The sequence below is a fragment of the Gracilinanus agilis genome, chromosome 6, assembly GCF_016433145.1.
Source record: "Gracilinanus agilis isolate LMUSP501 chromosome 6, AgileGrace, whole genome shotgun sequence".
Classification (NCBI taxonomy): Eukaryota; Metazoa; Chordata; class Mammalia; order Didelphimorphia; family Didelphidae; genus Gracilinanus; species Gracilinanus agilis.
Genome location: NC_058135.1, coordinates 256,296,862 through 256,321,288, shown reverse-complemented (window position 1 = coordinate 256,321,288; position 24,427 = coordinate 256,296,862). Strand labels below are relative to the sequence as shown.

The 24,427-nt window shown below is 38.8% G+C and overlaps 1 protein-coding gene across 1 annotated transcript; it reads right to left on the bottom strand.

Moving 5' to 3' along the window:
• Window positions 1–36: 36 nt before the first annotated feature.
• Window positions 37–22,405, bottom strand: EIF3M (eukaryotic translation initiation factor 3 subunit M). The gene is made up of 11 exons (XM_044680652.1): window positions 22,299–22,405; window positions 13,683–13,815; window positions 11,959–12,097; window positions 11,634–11,757; window positions 11,413–11,507; window positions 8,105–8,188; window positions 7,299–7,398; window positions 6,622–6,703; window positions 1,617–1,760; window positions 752–812; window positions 37–224 (listed from the first exon to the last, which is right to left on the bottom strand). The coding sequence occupies exons 1-11, from the start codon at window positions 22,338–22,340 to the stop codon at window positions 104–106; spliced, it is 1,125 nt and encodes a 374-aa protein (XP_044536587.1). The 5' UTR covers window positions 22,341–22,405; the 3' UTR covers window positions 37–103.
• Between the last annotated feature and the right edge of the window lie 2,022 nt (window positions 22,406–24,427).

Sequence of the window (24,427 nt, the reverse complement as noted above, 5' to 3'; positions counted from 1 at the left end):
AAATTTGAGACAATAAACTTCAAGACTGTATCAAAATTAGCTTTAGAATGTTTTACTATGATTTAGAATTTTCTCCAAAGAGAACAAAATCATGGATAAAAATTCAGGTATCAGAAAGACTGAGAAGGCTGTTTTTCACTTGGTTCAAGTTTTGTTTCCAGGCATTCAGTGTGTCATACAGTTGTTGCCACTGCTGTTTTCCAAATGTCCGGTGTGTGCTGTGACTACGAATTGAAGAATTGAAAGGAAGTGTTAGCAAAATAATGGTTTACCTTAAAACAGCCCATTAGATTCTGGTTCAGATCTTCTACTTATCAATCTTATTAAAGGCAAAAAGCAGAGAAAAAAGCAAATTTATACCCTTTAATCAGTCTATCTTGTAACAGATTGTATACATGTGAATCTAATAAGCATCTACATCCATCCATGGATATGCAATGCACACATTTAAAATCTCTGCCATATTGATTCTACTGTTCTGCACAACTATACAGAGCAGACACAAAAGTCATTAGTATTCTTGCCAATGCTGGGTCATTAAATGAAATGTGCTGGAAAATAGGACTCTTTCATTAAATAAGCTAATCACATTCAGTCTGAACTTTAATAAAAATTATGATAAATAGCAACTATTTAACTACAGGCAACTGATAGGAACAATGCCTTGCTTCTTGTTAAAATAGTAAACAGCCATATAAGTTAAATAATTAAAAACACACTAAATTGTTTTACAAAATATTACATGTCTTACCTGACAACTACTTTTTTCTGTGTTTGGTCAATTTTGCAGTAGACCATCTTAGTTCTTACCGCTGAAAACAAACAAAAAAACCCAATGTTTTTTACATGATTTGTTTTAAGAAATGCTTCTAAAACAGACAGGACACACACCAGACTAAGTATTCTGCTAGAAACCTTTACATGTTATTTTTAACAAACTAGATATTACAAACTAATAGCAATCAAAGTAATATGAGGCAGTTAAGAATGAAGGTCATGCATGCATGCGATAGTTGATGTGCCCATCTATTAATGCAATATCCTGTATAATTTTTATGAACTGCTCCCTTTTACAAACACATCCTGTTTTAATGGCAGGAAGAAAAAAATGACTAAACATTCCCAATAAATTATTAGACTCAGGTCACTGAGAGCCATTTAGACAATCTACATGTTTATAAGCTTTTGCTTTATAAATCAATTTTTATTTGCGGATTTTGTCTCTGGAAAATCATACACACAGATGGTTAGATGTAAAAACTAAAAACTACTCATAGTTGAACATTATTTAATGGTTTTAATGCAACCGAATCACTTAATATACTACCTTTGGAGGGAAGAGGATTATAACCTATGATACATACAGGCTGATTGCATATCCATCAGACTTTTATTGTTTAAGGCAATACTATTTCATGGCGTATCTGAATCTACACAAAACAATGTCTTCATACCAACGATCCACAGCATTAACAGAGCTAAATATATTTCTACCATAAAGAATCTTGGTTTGGGGATTCTTTTCAAAGCACATTTGAAGAGCCAAATCTCACATGCTTAGGTATTCCAAATATAGAAGATGATGAGCTCTTGCAAAGAGCTCTAATGGCCCTTACCATCAATAACAAATGCTTCTACATCATCAGCTCCAATCTGAAGTTCTTGTTGCATTGTGTCAAAAGAGATTTCTTTATTCTCTACTGCCATTCCCATAAAAGTAAGCAGTCTCATTTTTGCCATGTTCTGTTCATGCAACAAGCCTGAATGATAGAGTATTGAAGAACAATGAGTACCACATTTTTACTAAAGAAAATAGTATTTATAACTAATCTAACCTCTGACAAAAATCATTATTAAAAGAACATTTATAATTAGAGAATAATTATGCTAGAACACAAAACTTCAAAGCATTTTTTATGAGCAAATCACTTCACAAGTCTTTTTGCTATTTTTCCAAAGCTCTAGGATAGGGTTGGCAAACCTTTTAGAGATTGTGTGCCTAAACTGCACCCAAGTCACCTGTGAGCACCCCCCCCACACACACACATTACCCCAGATAGGGGAGATGGAGATAGGGGAGCAGCCTCCACCAGCACATGGAGACAGGCCTGCCCCATCTTTGGATCAAATTTCAAGAAAAGTAACTTTTTCTAGAGACACATCTTCTTACAGTGACAGACAGTGGCAGAGCTCATCAATAGAATGCTATTAAAAAGTGAACCGCTTCTTTTTAGATATGAAGACAAAGAAAATCGTTTCCTGGGGCAGTTACATTTAACATCATGTGCTACACTTATAACACTAGGTGTTACATGAGTGACACTTAATCACACCAGAGTCCATTTGATATCTAGAACTCTCTTCCAATCGTTACTTATTAGCTTTTATGTTAATCTCATGTCTAACATCAAACTTTAATAAGTTTCCCTTCCTAGAAAATGTAAAATATTGCATCACGGTTGTAGTCAGGCAACATGGAGACATCAAGAAGCAAGACTTAACACAGAGAATGAAATACCAATTATCATTGCCACGTTCCTTCCAATGAACACTACCAAAAGCTGAAATATATATAAGTAAATGTGTTCATTTTAATGGCTAATTACTGTGCAGCATCCCACATTCCTGTAGAGTATTGGACCACGAGCACTGGTGTTCTAGTCCTCAAATGCTCTCCTCTGATAGAGGAAGAAAAGCAAAGCTCAGAAAAGGACTTTAAGTCATCTCAGGGCCTAACCAGATAATGACTGCCACGAAAAGGGCAAACAAGCACCCCCGGGGTATTATTAACCAGATGATCGAGGGGATCATCGTGGGCAGACTTGGGGCTTCAAAAAGCCAGAGAAGAGAGGCCTTGCTCATCAACAGTTTTGGTTCGAGTTGTAATGCTGAGTCACAAAACCAATTAGTGCAATTGCTTGTATGAATCGCTTCACTTTACAAGAGACAAGTTTCCAAAAATGAATGCAGGATTCTTTTGTTTGTCTCTTTTCTCTTTGATCATTTGTTAACTACAAATAACAGTTCTAATGGCTTCAACATTTGTAGATCCTGGTTTGTTCAAATTGTCTTCAAAAAATAAAGAAAGCAGTATTTCCTCTAGGCAGTTTGCTAATTTAGATATTGGCACTCTGAAAATATTTAAGTTTAAAATTTATAACATTCTTACATTAATGGAAGACCAGGGAAGCACATTAGTACAGGGCATAATCTTGTGTTAATTAGCTATAATTATGATGCAGGCTTGCTATCTGGCACAGATTCAACAAAAACATGATCATCATAACTCACATGAATGAGGTACACCAGCAACTATTGCTAACTGGCTTAATGGAAATCTACAAGCATCAAAAAATCAATTAGTGCACATTAACCCTAATTAACAAATGCAAATGAGATGCTGATTAACTTTCTGAAGCAAGAAGGTAGCAACTGAGTAACATCAGATTAAATGTGGGCATGTTAGGGCGATTCAGTTGACACAAGATTACGCTACTGTTGGCCCAAGTTGTCAGTGTTAATAAAACAACAAATTCTAACTGATGCCACCTGTAAGAATCTATAAAAGCTACCCAACAAAGCAGCTTCTTCTCTCTCAAGTTTTTAGTCATTCTCAAAGCTTTACAGCCACAGTCCTTAATAGTGATTTTATAGAAGCTATTTTTAAAAGTCACAGTCTAACACTTGCCTCCAATTTTTTTACAATTAAACGACCTCTCCCCACACGGATGATGATTAAGAAACAAATACAAAATTGACTGGAGAGGTTCAAATAGCACACTCACTGGTAGATTTAATTTTAAGAAAAATATGAAATTATTACCCCCCCCATTTACCGTTTTCTTATCTAATACTCAAATGTCCCTATACTATCCACACATTCTATTATAAAGACCTATTATTGCTTTTCAATAAAATGGGAAAATGGTCACACCAAATTAAAAAGATAAAAAAACTGGAGAACCCAGATGAGACATACACCTTTAAAAATAAAGTGTCATCGCTGCCATTTGTAAACGCAGGATGACCCCACACTAACGCATCCTCCGAGAACAGAGTTCTTCCTTTCCTAGAAGGCATTTATTAGCTCAGACTGGCAAAGTCTTCCAGCTGGTGCCGGCACCAGCTTTCTCTCTGGAGACGAAGCACCCAGCCCGCCCGGCCTTCCGAGCTCTCCCCCAAATCTCCAAAGCTCTAAGTGTAAGACGCTGCACGCCCCCAGCTGTGCCGAGTTTTGGAAAACATCTGACAGTATTTTCAAAGAGGAAGTTGCCGTGTTCAGTGTCCTATTTCAATCTCAAAGTTATAAAAAAATCTAATTTTATGGAAACATTTATTCATTACTAATATGTCAAAACCTTAATGCAGTAATAAAAAAATCTGCATCACTGAACAATTTCTGCATCGTCACTGACCCCTGTCCTGGCGAGCGGCAATCTAGAGAACGTCCCCTTAATGCACGCCGGAGCTTATGAAGCGGCGCCCCTTTGAAACAGTCAATTAGCCCTCCGTGGGGGAGGGCCGCAGTGTTAATTACGGCTCCTCTTTCCATGTGTGTAAATAAAGAGGCTGCTGACACGGACATTCCATCACAGAGCTTCGTGCCACGAAACAAATTAACTGGGGCAGAGGCTGGCTTTCTGGGGCTGATGCGCCCGGCGAGGCATCACACCCAGACGCACGTCTGCCTCCAGTTTACCTTCTCGTCCCCGCAGCCTCATGGAGCTTTGTGACCGGAATTGTCCAGAAGGCCCCCCTCCCCCGACAGACAGACAGACAGACAGACAGACAGACAGCCTCCCTGGATTGGGCCCATTTCAAAGTCAGAAGTGTATCCAGTTGATCTGCAAACCTGGCCACTGGGACGGCCCAGGGAGATGCCAAACCCTCTAGCCCTGGAAGCACCCCCAGCCTCGTGCTGATGGATGAGGAAAAGTAGGGAGGAATCCCCAAAGCTCACTCCTGGCCTCCAGGGATTCCTAGGCCAGGCAGAAACCCGAAGCCTAAAAGGAGAGCTTCTTCCAAAACTCGCGAATCACCAGACTGCTCTAGACTTCAGTTTTCCTCATCTGTAAAATGAGGAGGCATACTACAAGACTCAGGACAAATTTAGTATTTTCAAAATAATAGACCAGAACTGGTTTTGCAGCATCTCTGTGTGCTTGGCCTGCTGTTTATTTTCTGAAGTTAATACATCAAGAGCACCAAACAAGAGGCTGTGCTTTATAGGAAACTCCTGGTGACTTGCCCAGGGTCACATAACCAGTCTGGGACAGAGGCAAGGTTTAAACCCCACATGGACTAGGGGTGGCACCATATGCACCTTGCTAAAATCTCACAGCTTAACTATATAGATGAACTAGCATAAGATGAACATAGCTCGCAGACGGTAGACACCTTTTAAATATTTACTGCCTGAAGTGGGAAAATGCCTCCACTTGGTCTGTCTTCATAAGGAATATCTTTATTCCCATTTGAGAAAAAAATTGCTTAGTCTAATGGGTTTTCCCCTATTGTGAAGAAATCTCCTTACAGTCTGCCTCAATTAAGGCAAATGAACTCCTGTGCTCACTACAGACGGTTTAGGAACTCCCTCTACAAACACAGGCTGCATCTTCACTGCTACTTCTAGGCCTAACTAAGGGCTGACCAGAGCAGAGGCGTCAAATGCATACTCCTCCTTACTGAGTAACTGGGAAATGTTCAACAAAACAAAAATCCACAAAACCCTAGATGTGGTTAGTCTCTGCGCTGGCAGACATCCTTACATTGACACCAGAGGCCCAGAGCACTGAGATCTCCTAGCTCCAAGGCTGGCTCTCTATCTCCCACCCCCTGCTGCTTCACTTATCTACATGGCTACTTGGAATTTCAAGAAAAGTATGACACAATATTAAGCCCAGTATCTGAGTATATCGTGTTCTTGCTTTGAAATTTGCCAATTATGCTAACAGATCTTAAATGTGTGTCAGACTTAACCCTAAATAGTGACCCTTCAAGAAAACAAACAAAAAATACTGACAATTTTATTTTCTTGAGGTTTTAGGCAGGTAGATTTGTTTAGTTCTAAGAATTTAACCTTTTAATTTCGATAGACTCTAGATATCTTCTCTTAGGCAAAAAGAATACTTTCCTTTAAATTTTTTGATTCTCAGTAACATACTTACAAAGTGCTGTCCAGCTTCTTCTTTAATATTCCTCCCCACAGATACTGGCTGGAATCAGGCTGCTTGTATTTCCAAACACTTAATTACAGTTTTCTCTACATAAGACCCATTGACATCCCCATATTCATAGGTAGTATTAAGAACTGGAAGAAATCTTAAAGTTCACCTCGTTCACCATGTCATTTTATAGATAAGAAACCTGAGGCCCAGAAAGGTTAAGGTTTTGTGTGAGGTCACAAGTAGCAGAGGAACCCTGATTCTTATGCCAATGCTATTTCCATCATGTCACAGTGACTTATCTCTTCTGTTTCCCCCCACTCTAAGAGTCCATCCATCTTTTTCTTGGCCATTTCCAAAATCAGCCCCACCCCCAAAAAAGTGAGATCACAACAAATAGAAAAATGACAATGTACCCTCTATCCCATTTCTAATAAAAAAACAAAACAAAACTTACCAAGAGAATCAATGAAGTCTTTATTATTCTGGTAAAACTTAACATATGATGCCAATTTAGCACTCACGAAAATGGTTAAAAGCTAAATAAATGGAGGAAAACAAAGCTATGATATGGTAAAGCACTGTATAAACAAAACAAAGCCATGACACATTTAAAAAAATTCAAGTAACAAAAAGTATCATAAGGTTCTCGTAACACATTGCTTTAATTTGTTGCATTTAATCACTACCAAAACCATTTACTTTGAGATTATTTAATTAGGAGACAGTAATAATTAAATTCTCAATTATCCATGTGAATGAGGGCAATGGCACAGATAATCCAACAAAGAGGAAATAAAACAAAATTTATATACACATACTCTTGACAAATTTGATTTAACAAATTCCAAAAAACTTCCTAATTATGTTTTGCTTATGTTCATCAAATGAAGTGAATTTCTGGATGAATATACTTGCTTAGTGCTGGAGACTGGATAGCCAAGGAGGTGCTAGGTACTAGGACAAAAGTTAACTTATTTTAGAAAAGGACAGTATGCGATTTCTCTCTTCTACCCATATCCTTCTCATTCACATTTAAATTTAACGTTCACTAATACAAAACAAAGTCAGATGTTTGGGAATGTAAACTTCATAAATGGAACATTTTCATGTTAAAGAGATAAAACTACTTACATCGTGGATAAGCTCCCCTTCCAAAAACTTGACTGGTTTTAAAGTAAGAAGATGGTCAAAAAGAAAAGCATTTGGATCTTTCAATGCTCTGACAATACACCTGGTGTGAAAACAAAACATCTTATTTTTAAAGATAAGAATCTTTTGAGAGTTCACTTGTTATTGTCACAACTTTTTTCAGAGTATAATATACGTTGTTTACATGCATTAAATGATATAACAGAGCAAACGAGCAAAAGCCAAACATAAAACCACAGAAGACAATAAATAAGGAGTTAAAATATAAAGTCAATAAACTCAGTTCATTAGGCATAGATGCTCCATTAAAGAACTCAAATATATAGAAGGATTACCCAGGTTGGGCCTCTCCCTATCCAGTCACATAAATTACTACTTTGAAAATGCTGACTGCCAAAACTTATGTGAACTTTATAGTGTGGGCAAGGCACCAGACTTCCCAAAACTCACAAATTCAAAGGATCCAAACCATTTTGCAGAGCTCCAATAGGCCAGTCTTTTCTTCATTTGGGGTTGGGGGAAGGAGAGTTCTTAATCCTTAACTACTGTTATATGAACCATAGTTCTCAGAACTCATGTGGTTCTCTCATGCAATCTCTGGTAGTATGCTAACACTTTACTAATTTCATTTATCTATTTTATTATGCTAGACTCTAGGAGGATTAAAGTTACATGACTTTTAATTCTAGTCGCAAATCTGGAACCAGAATACCAGTGTCACTAAACAATGACTACAACCATGTTACAAGTTTTTGAGGGACTCTTGAAGCAATCCAACAATTAATTACCTGTGGGCATCAACCCGAGCCTGAGAAGCATTATCCTCTGTGTAACTTCCTAACAATTCCACCATGACTTTTGAAGCAGTGTCACTAAGAAAAAAAAGACATTTTGTTTTAGATGTCTGAAAAAATCATTACAACCATCCAAATATTTTTATAATTTCATTCTAGAGATTATTAAAATGATATGGGTAATTAATTTTAGTCAGCAAAAAGGGACAAAGTAAGCAAAATGTATTAGTTAAATTTGGAGTCTTACAAAATATTTACCTTCACTCTTCACTTCATTCTCTTTAACTGATGAAGCACCAGTCAGAAAAACCTTTTCCCAGCGAGAAGGAAAAGCTTTTTGTTATTTACTAGAACACCTTTCATATACACATCTGGATCCAATCAGGGAAAAATAAGGAGTTGTACCATTTATTTCCAAAACTTAAATGCTATTCGAAAGAGTAAGGTTTGCCAGATGAGGCCTTTTTCTTTCAAATTTACAGTCAGAATTTGTATGCTAAATAAAAGATAAAATGTATCTGTAGTAAGAAGGATGTTAGGTGTCATACACCATCCCAAATAAGAGTGATGTTGCAGGTATAATACCCATTTTATAAAATGAAACATCTGAATGTAGCCTATTGGGATACTGGATTAAGAGTGTTGAGCTATATACCATGGACAAGTCATTAAACTTTCTAAGCCCTACTTTACTCATTTGAAACATAGTGATAATAACAACAGTACCTTCTTTGAAAGGGTTGAAGACCAAATAAGAATGTATGGAAAATTGTTTTGCAGACCTTACAGGCTAAATAAATGTCAGTTTTACTCCAAATGGCCTTGTGGCATCATCACAGAAACAGGTGTTGCTATTAAAGATTTTCCCAACGGATGAGTTCTATTATATCCATCTTATCTAATAAAAAAATTTGTGACATTCAAGGTGACTTTCCAAGAGGCACAAGTTTATGTGCACTCCTCCAACAAGTAGTTACAAAGTAAATTCTAAGATGCTCACCTAACAAGCTTCTGAAATGCTACTATATGAGGAATAGTAAAGTTCAAAACTTATCATTTAGGAGATAAAAATCCACTTTCAGGCTTTGAGGAGAAAGGGGAAAGGGAGAGATTAGTCTTTAGATATTTCTTCTCTGGGTAGATTTTAAAGTAGCTTAATAATTAGCCCAGCCTAGTTTTCACACAAGAGAGTATGTGTAGAGCTGGCAGGATCTTCATGATCTTGCCCAAGCCATCAACATACAGTTGAAGACAGACTCATAAAAGGAGAACTAGCTCAACACCACAGGGAGTGGTAGAACTGAGGCTGTATCTCCTGTCTCCTGACTCCTAGCCAAGGGCTTTTTCCTTCCCTATTTATTGGCAAATAGGTTGATGTCAGAACTAGGGGCAGTCACTAGCCCATCCACACCTTCTTCTTGGTCCTTTTTTTCTTCAAGGCTCAGTTTCAGTTGTCAAAGACAAGTGGGGATATTCTCTAATCATCATCATGACAGAACATAAGACAGTGAGCTTAAGACTAGCTGAACTGGTATATGAAGGCAGGAACTCTAAGCCAGCAGCCATGACAGCAACACTGAATTTTATACCATGATACATAGGAAATTGAGCATAAACCTGCTCAGAAGCAGCCCTGGACCATAAAGTGACAGAATCCAGTCAAAGGCAGGCTCACAGTCTGACAATAGGAGCATCAATAAAGGGCAGGGCATGATGGAAAAAAAGGAGGTAACGCTGGAAAAGACATTTACCTTCTCCATTTTTAAATGAATGCTATTCAAGGTGCTTGTTGAACCTTGCTACTTGGGAAAGGACAGACATAATCTGTATCTTATGGTGAACTTAAAAGAGTACTTGACAATTTTGAAACAATTTTTATCTCGAGTCTTATCCACTAATGGTTCTAAAAAACCTGGTGTACATTAAATTATGAAAATCTGAAGCTAACAAAATATGGCTCTAATGACCTCTACAGCAAAGGATTTCATTTATCAATGTTTGTTATTTTTCTTTTATTACCTTCTCTATCCTGCCTCTACTGACATCTTAAAAGCGCTAAGCCTGGAATGCTGCTATGGGTTTCCCAGCATGCTGTAGATGGTGCCCACTGATCCAGGAGAATGAACCAGGTCATGAGTGCAAGGTCACTGCTTGTTTTCTTTTCTGCCAGAGAGGGGTAACTGCTCTGAAAAACTTTCCGATTTTCTAACTTTCAAGATAAACAAAATTCCAAAATTTCCTACAGATCCTGTATAATAGGTTGTCTGCAAAAAGATTTACATGATTTTAACTCAAGTAATATTTAATAAAGAATTAAAGTTAACCCACCCATAAGGAAACAGAAGAGGGGAGGAAGACAGAACATTGCTGTCCTGGCTTGTTCTTTCATCCACAAGAACCATGGCAAAAGTATATGCTGAAACTGCTCTGAAGACTAGTTTTTCAAAATAAACCAATAAATGAGTAAATCAAATAATTTAACAAACTGCCATGGAGGATAAGATTTCTGGACAGTAAGTAGTTGATATATCCCAGCTTTTTCAGTTTGAAAATGAAGGGGCTACCCCATCACTAGTGAAAAACACTACATATTAATCCCATTAAACCCACCAAACCTGTCATTTCTAGACATGCTATTAAGACAGTGATAATTAAAAAAAAAAAAAAAAATCCAACATTTTGGGTGTAGGAAATCTGTTGGGTTCAAGACTAGCCTCTGAATCCCCAAATATTCTTTTGCAAAAGCTTAATTGGTACCCATTTAGCACTGTCTACCACAAAGTTTTGTCTTAAAGGTACTGTTTACACAAGAGACTTTGATTGTGCTAAGTTTGATTGATAGATCCCCTTTGCCATTAAACAACAGAGATAGCACTACCACGCACGAAGACATCAAAGCACCATTAAATAATAAACTTGGCATAAAGCTATGAAGCTTGAGGATTAACATTTGTACCATTTTCTGAACAAAAGCAAGTTTTATTTTTTTTTTAAGTTTAAAGATTGCAAAAAGATTCCACTATTAACTTTACAGTCATCTTTCTAGAATGAATTGTTTAACTTAGAATTAAACGAAGAAGCTCTTAAGATACCAATCTGAACAGATGCAGTGAAGAACTATGTTCAAAGTAAATGGAGTAAAATGTACAGAAAGAGATTTATAGCAATTCTGTGATTTACAAAGTGGAGTCATACTACTCACCCTTCTTAAATGTTATCCAATATACCAATCTATAAAAAGACCCTCACCCACCTCTAAGCCCTGAACAATTTTAAATTACTTCATTAGCTCTGAGTACTACCTCTTCTTGCAGTCCACAAGTGCTTCATAAAGGAGCCTCAAAAGAGTATGTTTTTTTTCAGTGTTGAGGTTCCAGTCAGAAATCCATTTTCGAACCTACAGGAATGAAAAAAGAACCCATAGTTTAAAAGAAATATCATTTTAGAATTTGACTTTTTTCTTTTTAGAGGTAATATGAAATCTTTTCCACAAGTAGGAAGAATACTTTACAGAATAACTTACTTGATCCAGTTCAGTTGGAATGTACTGGATGGCACCACAAGATGCTGCTACTTTAATAAGACTGCAATAGACTGTATATCTTACAGGGGTATTCTTATCCATTCCATGGAAAAGATTGCTCAGCCTAGTAAAAAAAAAAAAGAAGATTAACACCAACAACTACTACTTAAGAGCAACTTTTACGTTCTTCCATATGTATGGTGCTAATCATTTATTTCTATTAAATATCAATAGCAACAATACAATTTCCAAAGACCATTCATTCTACAAGTGGTTCTGTGAAAATAGTTCTTTAAATCCCAGCCTCCTCTAAATTTATGCTTACAGTTGCAGTCTCAGGGATGGACGTTCCCCTTCCCGAAATTTAACCAGCTTTTCACACAGGCTTTCAATCAAAGCTTCTTGCTTGTCAGGCTCCAGGATCAAGAGAAGGGACACAACGCTGTTCATCACACTCTCGACATCTATGCAAACATTAGTGGTGCAATCAATTTTGATATAATAATGCTAATGCATTTGATAAAGGAATGGTTATAGATAAGTGTTAAGGATAAAGACTTTAAATAGGGGTTCCAACCTGTAAAAAGGTCTAATTTGGTTCCCCTGTAACTCTGTGCTGAGAGAGCTCAGATATTCTTGTTGTTCAACATACTGCATCAAAAATGAAGTCCTTCACCAACTAAAATCAAGCTAATTTTGTCGAATTTACAACATTCAGAGGATTGGATGGATATATGTGTGTGTATATATGCATACGATACATACATATATATTCATTTATGTTCATCTGATAATTATATATCTGTTACATACATATATACATTTCCCTGGCATGTTGTTCCAGTGCAGGTTATCTGTTGGATTTGTATAATTCCTCAAACTTTAAGACAGTATTCATTTAACTCAAAGTAAAGATAGTTTACATTTTTCCACAAGTTTATTATTACATATGGAAAAGCCAACAAACCAATAAAAAGCAATGTCAAGCTGAAAAATAATTGAGAATTAAATTATGAGTGAGCCATTTTCATTTTAAGTGTTATAAGCCGATGCCCAATGCAATTTCAGATGTAATGTAATCAGCTCCTCTGGAATTTTTCCAGGTTTTATAACTTTCCCATTTTATAATGAAAAAACCTGGCCAGTACAATTAATGTTCAGATCACTACAACTTCTAAAAATCCTGAGAAGTATGTTATTTCCTCTAATACAGATATCATCAAATAAAAAAGGAAAAATATCCTTTAGTTTTCTTTTGTTTAATCTCTCTTAAAGGCTGTCTAATAGTAAGAATTTTTTTTTGTTAGGTTATACACCCCCACCAGTGTAGATTATGTCCACCAATGCAACCCAGCAGTATCTCTACAACCCAGTCTTAAAGAGTCTTACTGCAGGCACTTAAAGGTTAAAAGCAACTTTTCTGTGGTTTTGTAGCTAGTATGTATCTGAAGCAGGAGTTTAATCTGTCTTCTTGATTCATGGCTTGCCCTCTATCTACTATGGCACACTGCCTCTCCCATAGTAAGATATGATGAACCCTCTGAGAATTTACCTAGTCTAAAGTTTTGCTACTGTGAAGACATGGGTCTCTAAAACAGGTACCCCCCGGTCTAACACTACTGGTTAACAGAATGTTTGACAAAATAATGTAACTTAAGGGGCAGCACTGAATCAAGAAGTGAAGCTTTCTTGTCAAGGAATGGTGTAGGACCTGGAAAGCTGTACTGGAGGATAGTTAGAGATATACGCATAGCTATCAGTTTAGAGACCATTTAACCAACAGGTCAAACAAGGCCACCAAGATTGAGCTGGGGTGGTTATCAGGAGGTTGGTCTATCATTCTATTCAGTGGGAATAGGGATATTTTGGCAATCATGTCTCAATTGTGGTCATCGTAATACAGATCAAAAGACCTGTACAAGAAAAATTTTTAAATAGTCATCATAGGAAACTTAAATTATAGGCTTACTATGACCAGTAATAATAAAATCCTCAATGAATGGTACCTGTGAATGTTCTACAAAGAAAAAAGGAACATCAAGGACAAACCTTTATCATCCTCTTTTAGACAAACATCACACGCTTCAATGATCTGAGCTAAATCTACATGGAGTCCACCTTCTGAGTTCTCTTCAGAGATTTCAGCTCCTTTTGATTTCAGGTAAGCTCGAAGTTCTGCAGCCTATCAACCCGAAGAAATTGTATACAAGATTTTTATATATATATATATATATACACACACACACACACACATATATGTATATATCTATACCTATATGCCCATGGATACAAATAAACATATTCACATACACACACGAATCTGTTTAGGATAGAACAAGAATCGAGTTACTGGCCAAAATAATCCATTTCAGAACTTTGAAGTCCCAAGTGGTTTTCCTTTAGAATGGGAACACGATTGTGCCCTTCACCCCATCTCTAAATAGAAATATCATAACTATGATCCTATGCAGAGAAAGGAAATAAGTTAGAACTCTAAGGAACTTCACACAATGACCCTAAAATAGTAAAGCAACATGAGGTGCTACTAAAATACTTTCAATTCCCCAAATCCAGGAACTACAGACCCTTTAAGGCAAAGGTTCTTAACCTGGAACCTATAAACCTTTAAATATTTTAAAAAGAATGTTCTGATAACTATTTTAATATAATTAGATAACTTCAATCTTAAATATTTTTGCATTTAAAAGCATTCTGAGAACCACAACCCCCAAAAAAGAAAAGTTAAAAATCTTTGCTCTAGGAAGACTAATACATTGCTCCTCCCCACAAGTTTAGTAGCCTATTTCTTTTCTCCCCCATTCACTTTAATGATACAGCAAATCCTTAGTAATTCACTTCCAAAAGTATGGACAATCAGTTTGACTGAGAAAAAAGTCAAGGGATAGTTTTAAGTAGTCCATAGAATGAGGCTGAGATTGTATTGCTTTTACAAATAATTATTTTCTTTGTCATGAATATGCAAGACCTTGGGACATCAAGAGATGCATTAGACTCTTTAGCAACACAAGGCTCTTTTAAGCAAAATAAATGAATGAAACTATATTTGTGTGTTGCTTCATCTCATTAACTCTCAAGTGAATTAATAATACACTAGAAATAATGAAATGCTAGTCTTAGAGGAAAGAAGCAGTTCAAGTCTAGAGCTGGTATCCCCTTCTACCAAGAAAGCCCCACTTAGGGCAGCACTGCCTTCCCTCCACAACATTCTTCCCCCAAACCAATTTAAGACTTGCTGCTAAGCCTATTTGATTCTCCTACCTACCCAGTTAGTGTCCTGTATTATATTCTAAGGGGGACAGGTTCATGCCATCTTCTAAGATGATAATTAGCAAATCCACCAAAATTGTTGAACCAAAGTGCTAATGACAGAAGGTTATTGACACTCCCTTATCTGACTTCTTAGTCTATAAATATGCAAGATAGCTTTCTAAAGAATTTCCTTTTTTCTTTGGCCCTTCAAACAACCATGTATTTAACTATCTATTCTATATATTTATATATGTACTACTTGTTTCTCTTATAAATGTTCCTTGTTAGTAGGGATGCTTTGTTAGTTTTACTTGTATGCCCAGGATTTAGCACAGTATATGGCACACAATTGGTGCTTAATACTTGACACTTAATAATTAAATGATTGAAAAAAACCCCTAAATCTATTGTCAACTTGTACATATTAAAAATTAATGTATAAAGCAATTTAGAGGAGCCTATTACATACTCACAACCAATGGACATATATAAACTGTACACATAGGCATTTACATATGTAATACATACAAACTTTTTAAGAAGTTACAACCTAAGGATAGTTTAAAAAGCAATTCGGCCTTCCTTAAGAGTTTGATAACTTCTAAAATATAGCAAATACAATGATAAACATAATGTTCTTGTACCCCTAAAGGCACTTACAAAAAAAACAGGAAGTTTTTTGTTGCATTGATAAAAACACTGTTTGAATAGATTATAAAAGTTTAAAAAATTTTAAAAAGGATGAAGTTGAACCGATGAAATTCTTTCCCTTGCTTTGGGCAGAAATTTAGAAATGTCAAATGAATAACCTTTTATGGTTGGTGGATTTTGTGAAGGATTTGTGCATCAGGTAACTAGCAGACTAGTTAATAGTTTAGGTCCTTCCAGCCTCCAAGAGTTTCTATGATTGGAGAGTCCTTCTTTCAAACACTTCCACTACCTGAACGCAGCACTTTAGTCGTTTAAAAACGTTGGGAATCACACAAATTTACTTCACTGGATTTTGCAATTAACCTCATAGGTGTTCCCCAGGCATCTGAAATTCTGTATGTCTAAAAACAGACGAAAACTTCACCTCATCTAAACTTCCCTCCTTCCTCTTGAGTGAATCACAAAGTTCCTACTCACCTAGTTAGTAACCTCTGCCATCTCTCATTCCTGCACCATTTTAAAAACAATTATTAAGCCTTAACTATCCTATCTTAATACCTCCAGTTCCCCCATCCTACACTGCAACCAGCCTAGTACAGGCCCTTATTGCCTCTCATCTGGACCAACGGAGAAAGTTCTTAAAAAGGTCTCTCACCTCTCCAATCCATCTTCCCAGAGCTGCCAAAATAACCTTTTGGAGGCATAACCACCATATCATTCCCCAATGCTCTTAAATATATACCACTTAGCCTAGGATTTAAAGTTCTCCACAATTTATATTTCATACGATTCTACTTCCCTACATTCTCTTTACATTCCAGCCAAACCAGGGACAAGTTGTTCCTCAACTGTGGCATACAACACTGGCTTTTCTGCCTTTACTCAGTGTCTCATTCCTAGAATTGATTCCCTCACTCACCTCAGAGCTATCATCTTCTATGGGAAAACTTGGTTCAGGCAGATGCATTCTGAAGCCTTCCCTTATTTCTTCCTACTTGCTAGTGAATATCCCTTCCCTTCTAAAATCATACTGTATTATATACTTATCCAAGTATATGGTATCTGCCTGGTATTGTGCAGATTCCTTGAGGACAGGAACTATATCATTCTTTTCTTAGCACTTAACACAGTGGCCAAGCACTGTGGAACTTAATATATGCATGCTGAATAATCACAATGTGTGAATTAAGGCTTACTGTATTCATAGAACAACACAAATGAGGTGCCCTACGTTAACATTTGATGTGAAGCCTTATAAAAGCATTTCTATACTAAATTTGCCCTATTTTCTTTCAAATTGGCTTAAGCTTCAAGAAGGCTAACCACTTGGTTAGGCCACACAACTGAACTACAGATAAGGAAGGAGGGAGGGAGCAGGGTACAGAAGCTCAGTTTACACATTTTCATCAGAGGTGAGGAGAACCACCTCACTGTGAGATTCCATCTTCTGGGATGCATGCCTTTGAGCCAAATTCTTTTTCTTACCTGTATCTCTCCATAACTCTTATATACTTAAGGCCTATGGTGCTGGATATTTCTACATCTTTCTTCCTTTTTCCCAGTATAGGGGAATAGCAGAAACATCAAGGGATATATAAGAACAATCATAAAATTAAAGTAGGAATCTTGTTCTTAAAAAAAAAAAAATCAGAGTGGAATTAAATGAAGGTAATTAGGCCACAAAAATTACATATTAGGCCTCAACTGGTGAATGACTGGGCTGACTTAGAGGGCCACTGAGGTCTCACTTCCAACTAGAACTCTAGGTTATCACCATCATGCTCCACAAAACAAGATGTTTTTCTTCCTGTACAATTAGCTTCTTAGACATATTGCCTGCCACATCAACTGTCACAAGACTAAAGGATACTCAACTATGCATGGAAACATAGTTGTCCCATTGCCCTAGTTCCATGAATATATTAAGTAATTGCCACCCAAGAGGCACTGGTGCCAAAGGAAATTATATTACAAATAATAATAAATGGAGGGTCCACTATATTGGGAGGGAGTCTGAAGGGACTATTATTAAGTGAAACAGCAGGAATGCAGCTTTTGAGGAAGGGAGCTGGCTTCCTCCTTAAAGTGTTGCTCTGCTCTCCAGTAGTCACAGGAAGTAATGTCTCTCAGTGTTATAATTCTACTTGCCTTAGGAGAAAGAAATAAGAGCAATGAGAAGTTGCAAAGAGGAAAATTCAGGCTTGTTTCAAGGAAAAACTTTATAATTATCAGGAATGGCTGCTTTTATCAGAGAGCTCCCCAGAGTACTTATGTAGCTATAGGTTGGACTTAATGGCTCAAGTCACTTTTTGTTAACATAATATTTTTGTCCAAATAGAATACAAGTTCCCCGAGGGCAGAGGATGGTTTTTACATCCTGAGTGCTTTGTCCAAGATGGTTGGATTGGCGTGCCTCCAAGGTTTTTTCAACTCTCAGCCTGTGATTTTGTGAAGGGGGGTAATCTGACTTAAGTGAGATATAATACTAGAATATGGTCCAAACAAATTAGAAGATATTCACTCGCTTTTTGTCCACATGTGAATTATTCTCTAGTGTTTATTCAATGAACACATGGTTTTCACCTGTCATCTTCACTGGCCCCAAGTGCTAAAATTGAGTGAATCAAGGATTTTAAAGCAACAAGATACAAAGCAGGATTTAAATAATCTATTACCCATTTTAGGGATGGGAAAATCATGACCTGATTTAAGAATTAATAATTATTGATACTAAAATATGATCACAGAACTATGGAGTCAAGAGAAAAAAAGTAACCTTAAACGTCAGATACACTCTCATTTTAAGAGATGGTACTTCTGTTTACCAGGGCAAATCCTCCTATTCCTATATATATGATCTTATTCCATTATATTTCTCTGGAAGGTTACCCCTTCTTTCTAGAATCCATATTCTCTTCCATCTCTGTCTATTCCTTGCTACCTTACTACCTACAAACAGATCTAACTCCTTCATACTAAAAAAACTCTCATTTGATCCTTCTGTTCCTACAAGCTATTGTCAATCTCTTTCACAAACCAACTTAGTTTCTTCTACTATCTTAAATCTGTAATCTAGTTTCTGCCTTTATTCAACTCAAATTGCTCTCTCCAAAATCACCAATGATCTTTTAAAGACCAAATCTAATGGCTTTTTCTCAATAGTCATCCTCCCTAACTTCCTTGGATCACACTCTTCTCTCAAGTTTCCATGACTACTCTTCAGTTTTCTTTAGTGGATCTCCATCAAGGTTACACAACTTATTAATGGTGGGTGACCTACAGGGCTCTGTCCTAGGCCCTGTTCTCTTTTCCCACTTTATTATTTCCTTTGGTGATCTCATCAGCTCCCATGGATTTAATTATCACTATTATGCCTATGATTATCAGATCTATTTAACCAGTCCTAACCTGTCTGCTCACTGCCAGTCTCACATCTTTGGATACCTATACTTGACATCTTGAACTTTCCTATTACAATCAAGGGTATGACTACCCTCTTGGTCACTCAAGCTTAGAAATTGGATGCCACCCTTGCCTCCTCACTCTCTCACAACTCATATAATCATTCAATTGCCAACAAATCTTGTCAATGTCTTGTATTTCTCCCTTCTATGCTCTGTTATCTCTGGCTTTGGCTACTGCAATAGCCTGCTGGATAGTCTTTTTGACACAAATCTCTCTCTATTCCAGTCCATCCTCCACTCAGTTGTCAAAGTGAACTTCCTAAAGTGCAGGTCTGAACATGTCATTCAACTACACTCAATAAATTCCAGTGGGATCCCCATTAACTATAGTATCTTCTGTTTAGCTATAAATGGCTTTCATAACATGTCCCACCCCCCACCTTTTCAGTCTTTTTCCACCTTCCTCCAACAATGGAAAGCTGTCACCAAGTGACACTGATCTCACAAGATACTCCAAATACACTTGAGGCTTTTCCAATGGCTGTCTCTGAAACCTGAAAATCTTTCCTCCTCATCTCTAAATGAAAATCTAAGTATTTAATTGTACCAATGCCAAACAATAGGAAATATGAGATTAAATAGTCTTAACCTATTATTCCTACACACATCTTTTCCCCCTTTTTATTTCCAACTCCACCCCCCACACTTTTTTCATTCTCTCCTGCCAATCAGGCCCTGCTTCATCCATTATCACCCTCATGGTTAAAGAGTTACAATCATAGAACCCTAGAGTTTGAAGGAAGCACAGATGGACACAAATCCTCTGTTAATCCCTAACTAAAAACACTTCATTATTAAAATTCTAACTTCTTGTTAAAGGCCAAAAAAAAAAGTTTTAAAACTTCAACTTCATCATTTCTCTTAGTCCCAGTTTAGGCAAGGGATTTTTCATGGGGCAACTTCAAAACCAATAATACTACATTTCCAAAATGAATTCCAACAAGAAATGAAACCATTCACAGTCAAAAAGTGTCATTTCATCTTAAATATACATTTTGCCAATTGATAATTAACTCTTTACAAGGGCAGGACAATCACAAAACTTCTTTAAACAGAAAACCCCACTTCCCACCTCCACATGGCTGCACAGGAGGCACATTTCCAATATATTTCCTCCCCACACTGCTGTCTTAGAATCCCAGTGATGTTCCAGCTTCTGGTACCTCCCCTGACTCCCATTACTTTGTATTTTACTTTTTATATATTTTGTGTATACATTAGTACATGTTAACTCCCCTGACAGAATACCCTCTTTTTGGAGAGAAGGGACAGTTTTATTTTTGAATTTGTAGCCCCAGTAACTATCACATAATAAAATGAATGATTAAACCCTTTGAGCCAAAGGGTTTTGGAAAACACTAGGCATGCCACAAGAATTCAAGTTTCACAGTTTCTCCAGCCTCAAATGAGAACTTCATAAATTAGCATACAAAAAGCATAAGCTACAACTACCATAAAATACCTTAAGTCAGCAATATGGACCAGTGCAATTCTGAAAGCGTGTATTATATATATATATATATATCTTTCTATATAAAATAAAGCTTAAAAATGCACTTTGGGTACCTTGAATGGAGGCAATATGTTACAGCAGATAGAGGACTAGCCTTGGAATCAAGTTCCTCTTGTTCACACCATTTATACAATTTATATTTTAATTATTACACTGAGCAAGTATCTTAACATCTCACTGCTTCCAAACAATGGCATTCAAGTCTCAAAGTTACAAAGAAATTGCTGATTGGCTCAATGGAGGTCGTTTCTCTATAGGATTTTAGAATTGTAGTGGACCTTAACAATGAGGGGTATCAGGTCCAATTCTTCATTTTACAGATGAAGAAGCTAATGCTCAGTTACTTACTTTGTTATTTGTTCAAGGCCACACTAAGGATAAATATTCACTAATGGTAAACTAACTCATGTTTAAAACTAAACTCACCTTCTCCTCCAAATCCTCATCCCTTTCACACTTCCCTATTATATATTCTCTCAATTTCTCAGGCTCACAGCCTAGATGTTAAACTTGACTTCTCACTCCTCCCTCCATCTAATCTGTTGCCATGGCTTGCTGATTTCACTTTTGTCACATTTCTCCAATGATTTCTTCACTCCTCTGACATGGTCACTACCCATCTCTTCATGCCTGGACTTCATAACCTGCTGGTGGACCTGACACCTCAAATCCATTCCCACTCTAATCCATTCTCCAGCTGCCAAAGTGGTTTTCCTAAAGCACAAAAATTAGACAATGTCACTTTCCTATGCAAACTCCAGTGGCTCCCCATCATCTCCAAGATTAAATATAAAATCCTCTGCTCAAGGACCTTTCTACCTAAGGCCTGCCCACCTCCAGTCTTTTTTACACTTTACACCCTGACACCTACTCTTCAATTTAGTTTTAATGGGCTCTTGGCTATTCCAAGAACAAGTCACTCCATCTTTTAAACTCCAGGCATAGCCTCCATTCCTGGAATGCTCTCATCTCTGCCTCCTGTCTCCCCTAGCTTGTACAGAAAACCTTTCCGATTCTTCCTGATTCTAGCATTATTTCCAATCTGTCCCGTCTGTAGCTTGTTTGTGTGGTGGTTGTCCCCTTCGTTAGATTGGGAGCTCCTCAAAGCAAGGTAGCACCTAAAAATGCTGGCTAAATGCCAGGCTTTTCTATGCATGCTGATACACTTTAAGAAGAGCACTGGTTCACAAGTTGGTGTCACACTTCGTGCTTTACGAGCTGGGAAACATATCCTGAAAGTCTCCTCTAGACCCTCCCCACCACACCATGGAGACCCTTTCTGGGCCCCACGACGCCTCTGGCTCCAGAGCTCCACGGGGTCACAGGCTTCCTGGCTAGGAGGGAGGTCAGACACCATCTCTAGTCCAACTTTCCCATTTTACAGATGAGGAAACAGGAGGCCCAGAGAGGGGGCGTGACCCGCCCACGGTCACACAGCGAGGAAGTGGCGGTGGCAGAGGCAGGACCGGAGATCGAGTTCCCCGTCGCCAATCCCGCGTGGGCTCCGCTATTCTCGCGTGGACGAACACCAGGGCTCGCCTGGGGAGAGCTTCCCCGCGTCCCCAGCTGTCGCTCCGGGCTTCTCAGGGCCCGATGCTTGTCCGTATCCCAGACAGCACACCCCCTCCCCGGCCCGTTCCGCCACCACCCGCCCCAGGCCTCAGGCTTTGCCGGGCCCCGCTGAACCGACCCCAGCGTGGCGGCTTCCCGTCCCCCGCCCCCGCCCGCTCTGAGTCCCCCGCGCCCTGCGCGTCCCCCGGCGCCGACCTGGTCCTCCTCGGTGATGTCGATAAAGGCCGGGACGCTCATGGCGAAGGCTCCGGGAGCCGCAGCGGCCTGCGCTCGCTGTACCACGCCGACCGGAAAAGAGGCCTGCGTCCGGCTCTGCCGCCGCACAAGCCCTTCCGGGTCACCGCGGCGCGGGTCATGGGAGGAGGCGGGGCCGTGGTGCCGGGAGGCGGCCTCTACCCCGTGCGGGCCTGGAGGCCTGTTCCCGCCCTGCCGGGCCTGGACCCCTCACGGCATGGGTAGGCCGCTGCCCCACCCGTCCCCTCCTCACGGCATCCCTCATCGCTGCTCTGGGGAGTGCGAAGGCTACGCTCTTCCCGCCTCCCCCTCCGGAGCCCCGGAAACGGCTTCCGGCTAGGGCTCGCCTAGCCCTAGTTTTGGTCCATGCGCAGAGCCGCGTCCGCGGCCCCTGCGGTGACCCTTCCGGCGGCCCGTCCGTCTAGCCCACCTCCCCTAGCCAGCCCTGTGCGCATGCGCGAGGTCAGTAGCCACGTGCCGACTCTGGCAGGACCGACCTGGCTAATGGGACACTGAGGTTCCTCGGTTCAGAGAAGTAAAGAGCGTAAGAGGCTATGAAGTAGGGTACTCCCTGGGTGACCCTGAGAAGTCACTTCGCCTCTGCCTGATTCAGTGCCCTCTACTGTAAAGTGGGCACAATAAGCACGTGATGGTGTGCTGAGAACCCATTGTAAAGCGCTTCCAGCGCGCCTGGTGCCTACCGAGTTATGCTCATCTATGTTATTCTTTTTTCATGAATGAGAATAAGGGGGCCTGGAGCCTTCCAGAGACTGGCCAGGATACCCCCGGAAGGGACCTTGCAAAGGCAGGCTCCCTGCCGGCTCCTTCCGAATTGGTTTCCGTTATCCGGTGCTGGTGTGTTAGTCACTCCTCTCAAGTTAAAAGTAACAACCAAGCTCATACCTCACTGCCTAACCTGCTCTTCCACTTCGTTCTCCTTAATGTTTTATGGCTTACTATTTATTCTCTATGTAGCTTGTTGGGACATATTTCTTTGCTTGATATTTTCCCCATTTGGTTGGGAGCTCCTTGAGAGCAGGGATTGTCTTTTGCCTCTTTTCTATCCCCAGCATTTAGCCCAGCATCTGGCACATAAGTGCGTAATACAAGTTGACTGACAGTTGAGGAATAGGTCCCAAAGTAGTAAAGTGACCTGCTAATAAATAGTGGAATCAGAATTCAAACTAGAAGTCTAGGTCTCTTTTACTACAATATACTATCCTAATCCAAGAAATAAATGCAGAAAGTAGACAAAGGTTCTTAACCTGGAGTCCCCAGACTCCTGGGGGTCTATGGGTAGATTTTAGGGGGACCTTTAAATTGGAAGGGGGAAAAGTTACCTCTTTGATTTAAGTAACCTGTAACTGAAATCTTCCATTTCCTTCAATGATTTAAAAAAACCCACCATTCCAAGAAAGGGTTAATATTCCGCAGATTGACAAAGAGATCCATAAAATAAGAACATTTAAGAACCCATATATAGATTATGTCCCTTTCTTAACTTTAGGCTTAAACAAATTCATAGTATATTATAGAACATTTGGAGGAAATTTACTTTTCAGCTTTGATTTTTCACATACCTGGTATGCAAAGTTGGAGAAGGGCATACAAAGGGCTTTGGTACCTATTTTTCAGTACTTCAAAGATCTGAAATTTCATTGGTATGGGTACTCTCTCTACAACAGCAGATTAAAACCTCTGACTGGGTAGCCCAATCTCCACCACCTTGTGTCTATCAGATTTTAGCTTATCTGAGAGGAAAGAGGTCACAGAGGCCAACTAGTCCAATTGGTACTTGAATAAAAATCCTTTGAACATCCGTGGCAAGAAGCCGTAAGGATTTTAGTCTTCAAATCCATTGTTCCTCTGAATCAGACCATGCTGCTTTGGGATAACTAATATTGGAAAAGTTTTTCTTTAAGTCAAGGCTAAAACTGTATTTCTGCAATTTCTGCCCATTACTCCTAGTTTGATCCTTTGGGATGAAACAGAACAGGTCTTTAGATGACCACCATAAGTTTGTACTTGAAGCCTTCCTTTTTACCTTGCTGGAATCTGCTAGAATTTGTGCTCCACGTAGCATAGCTTTT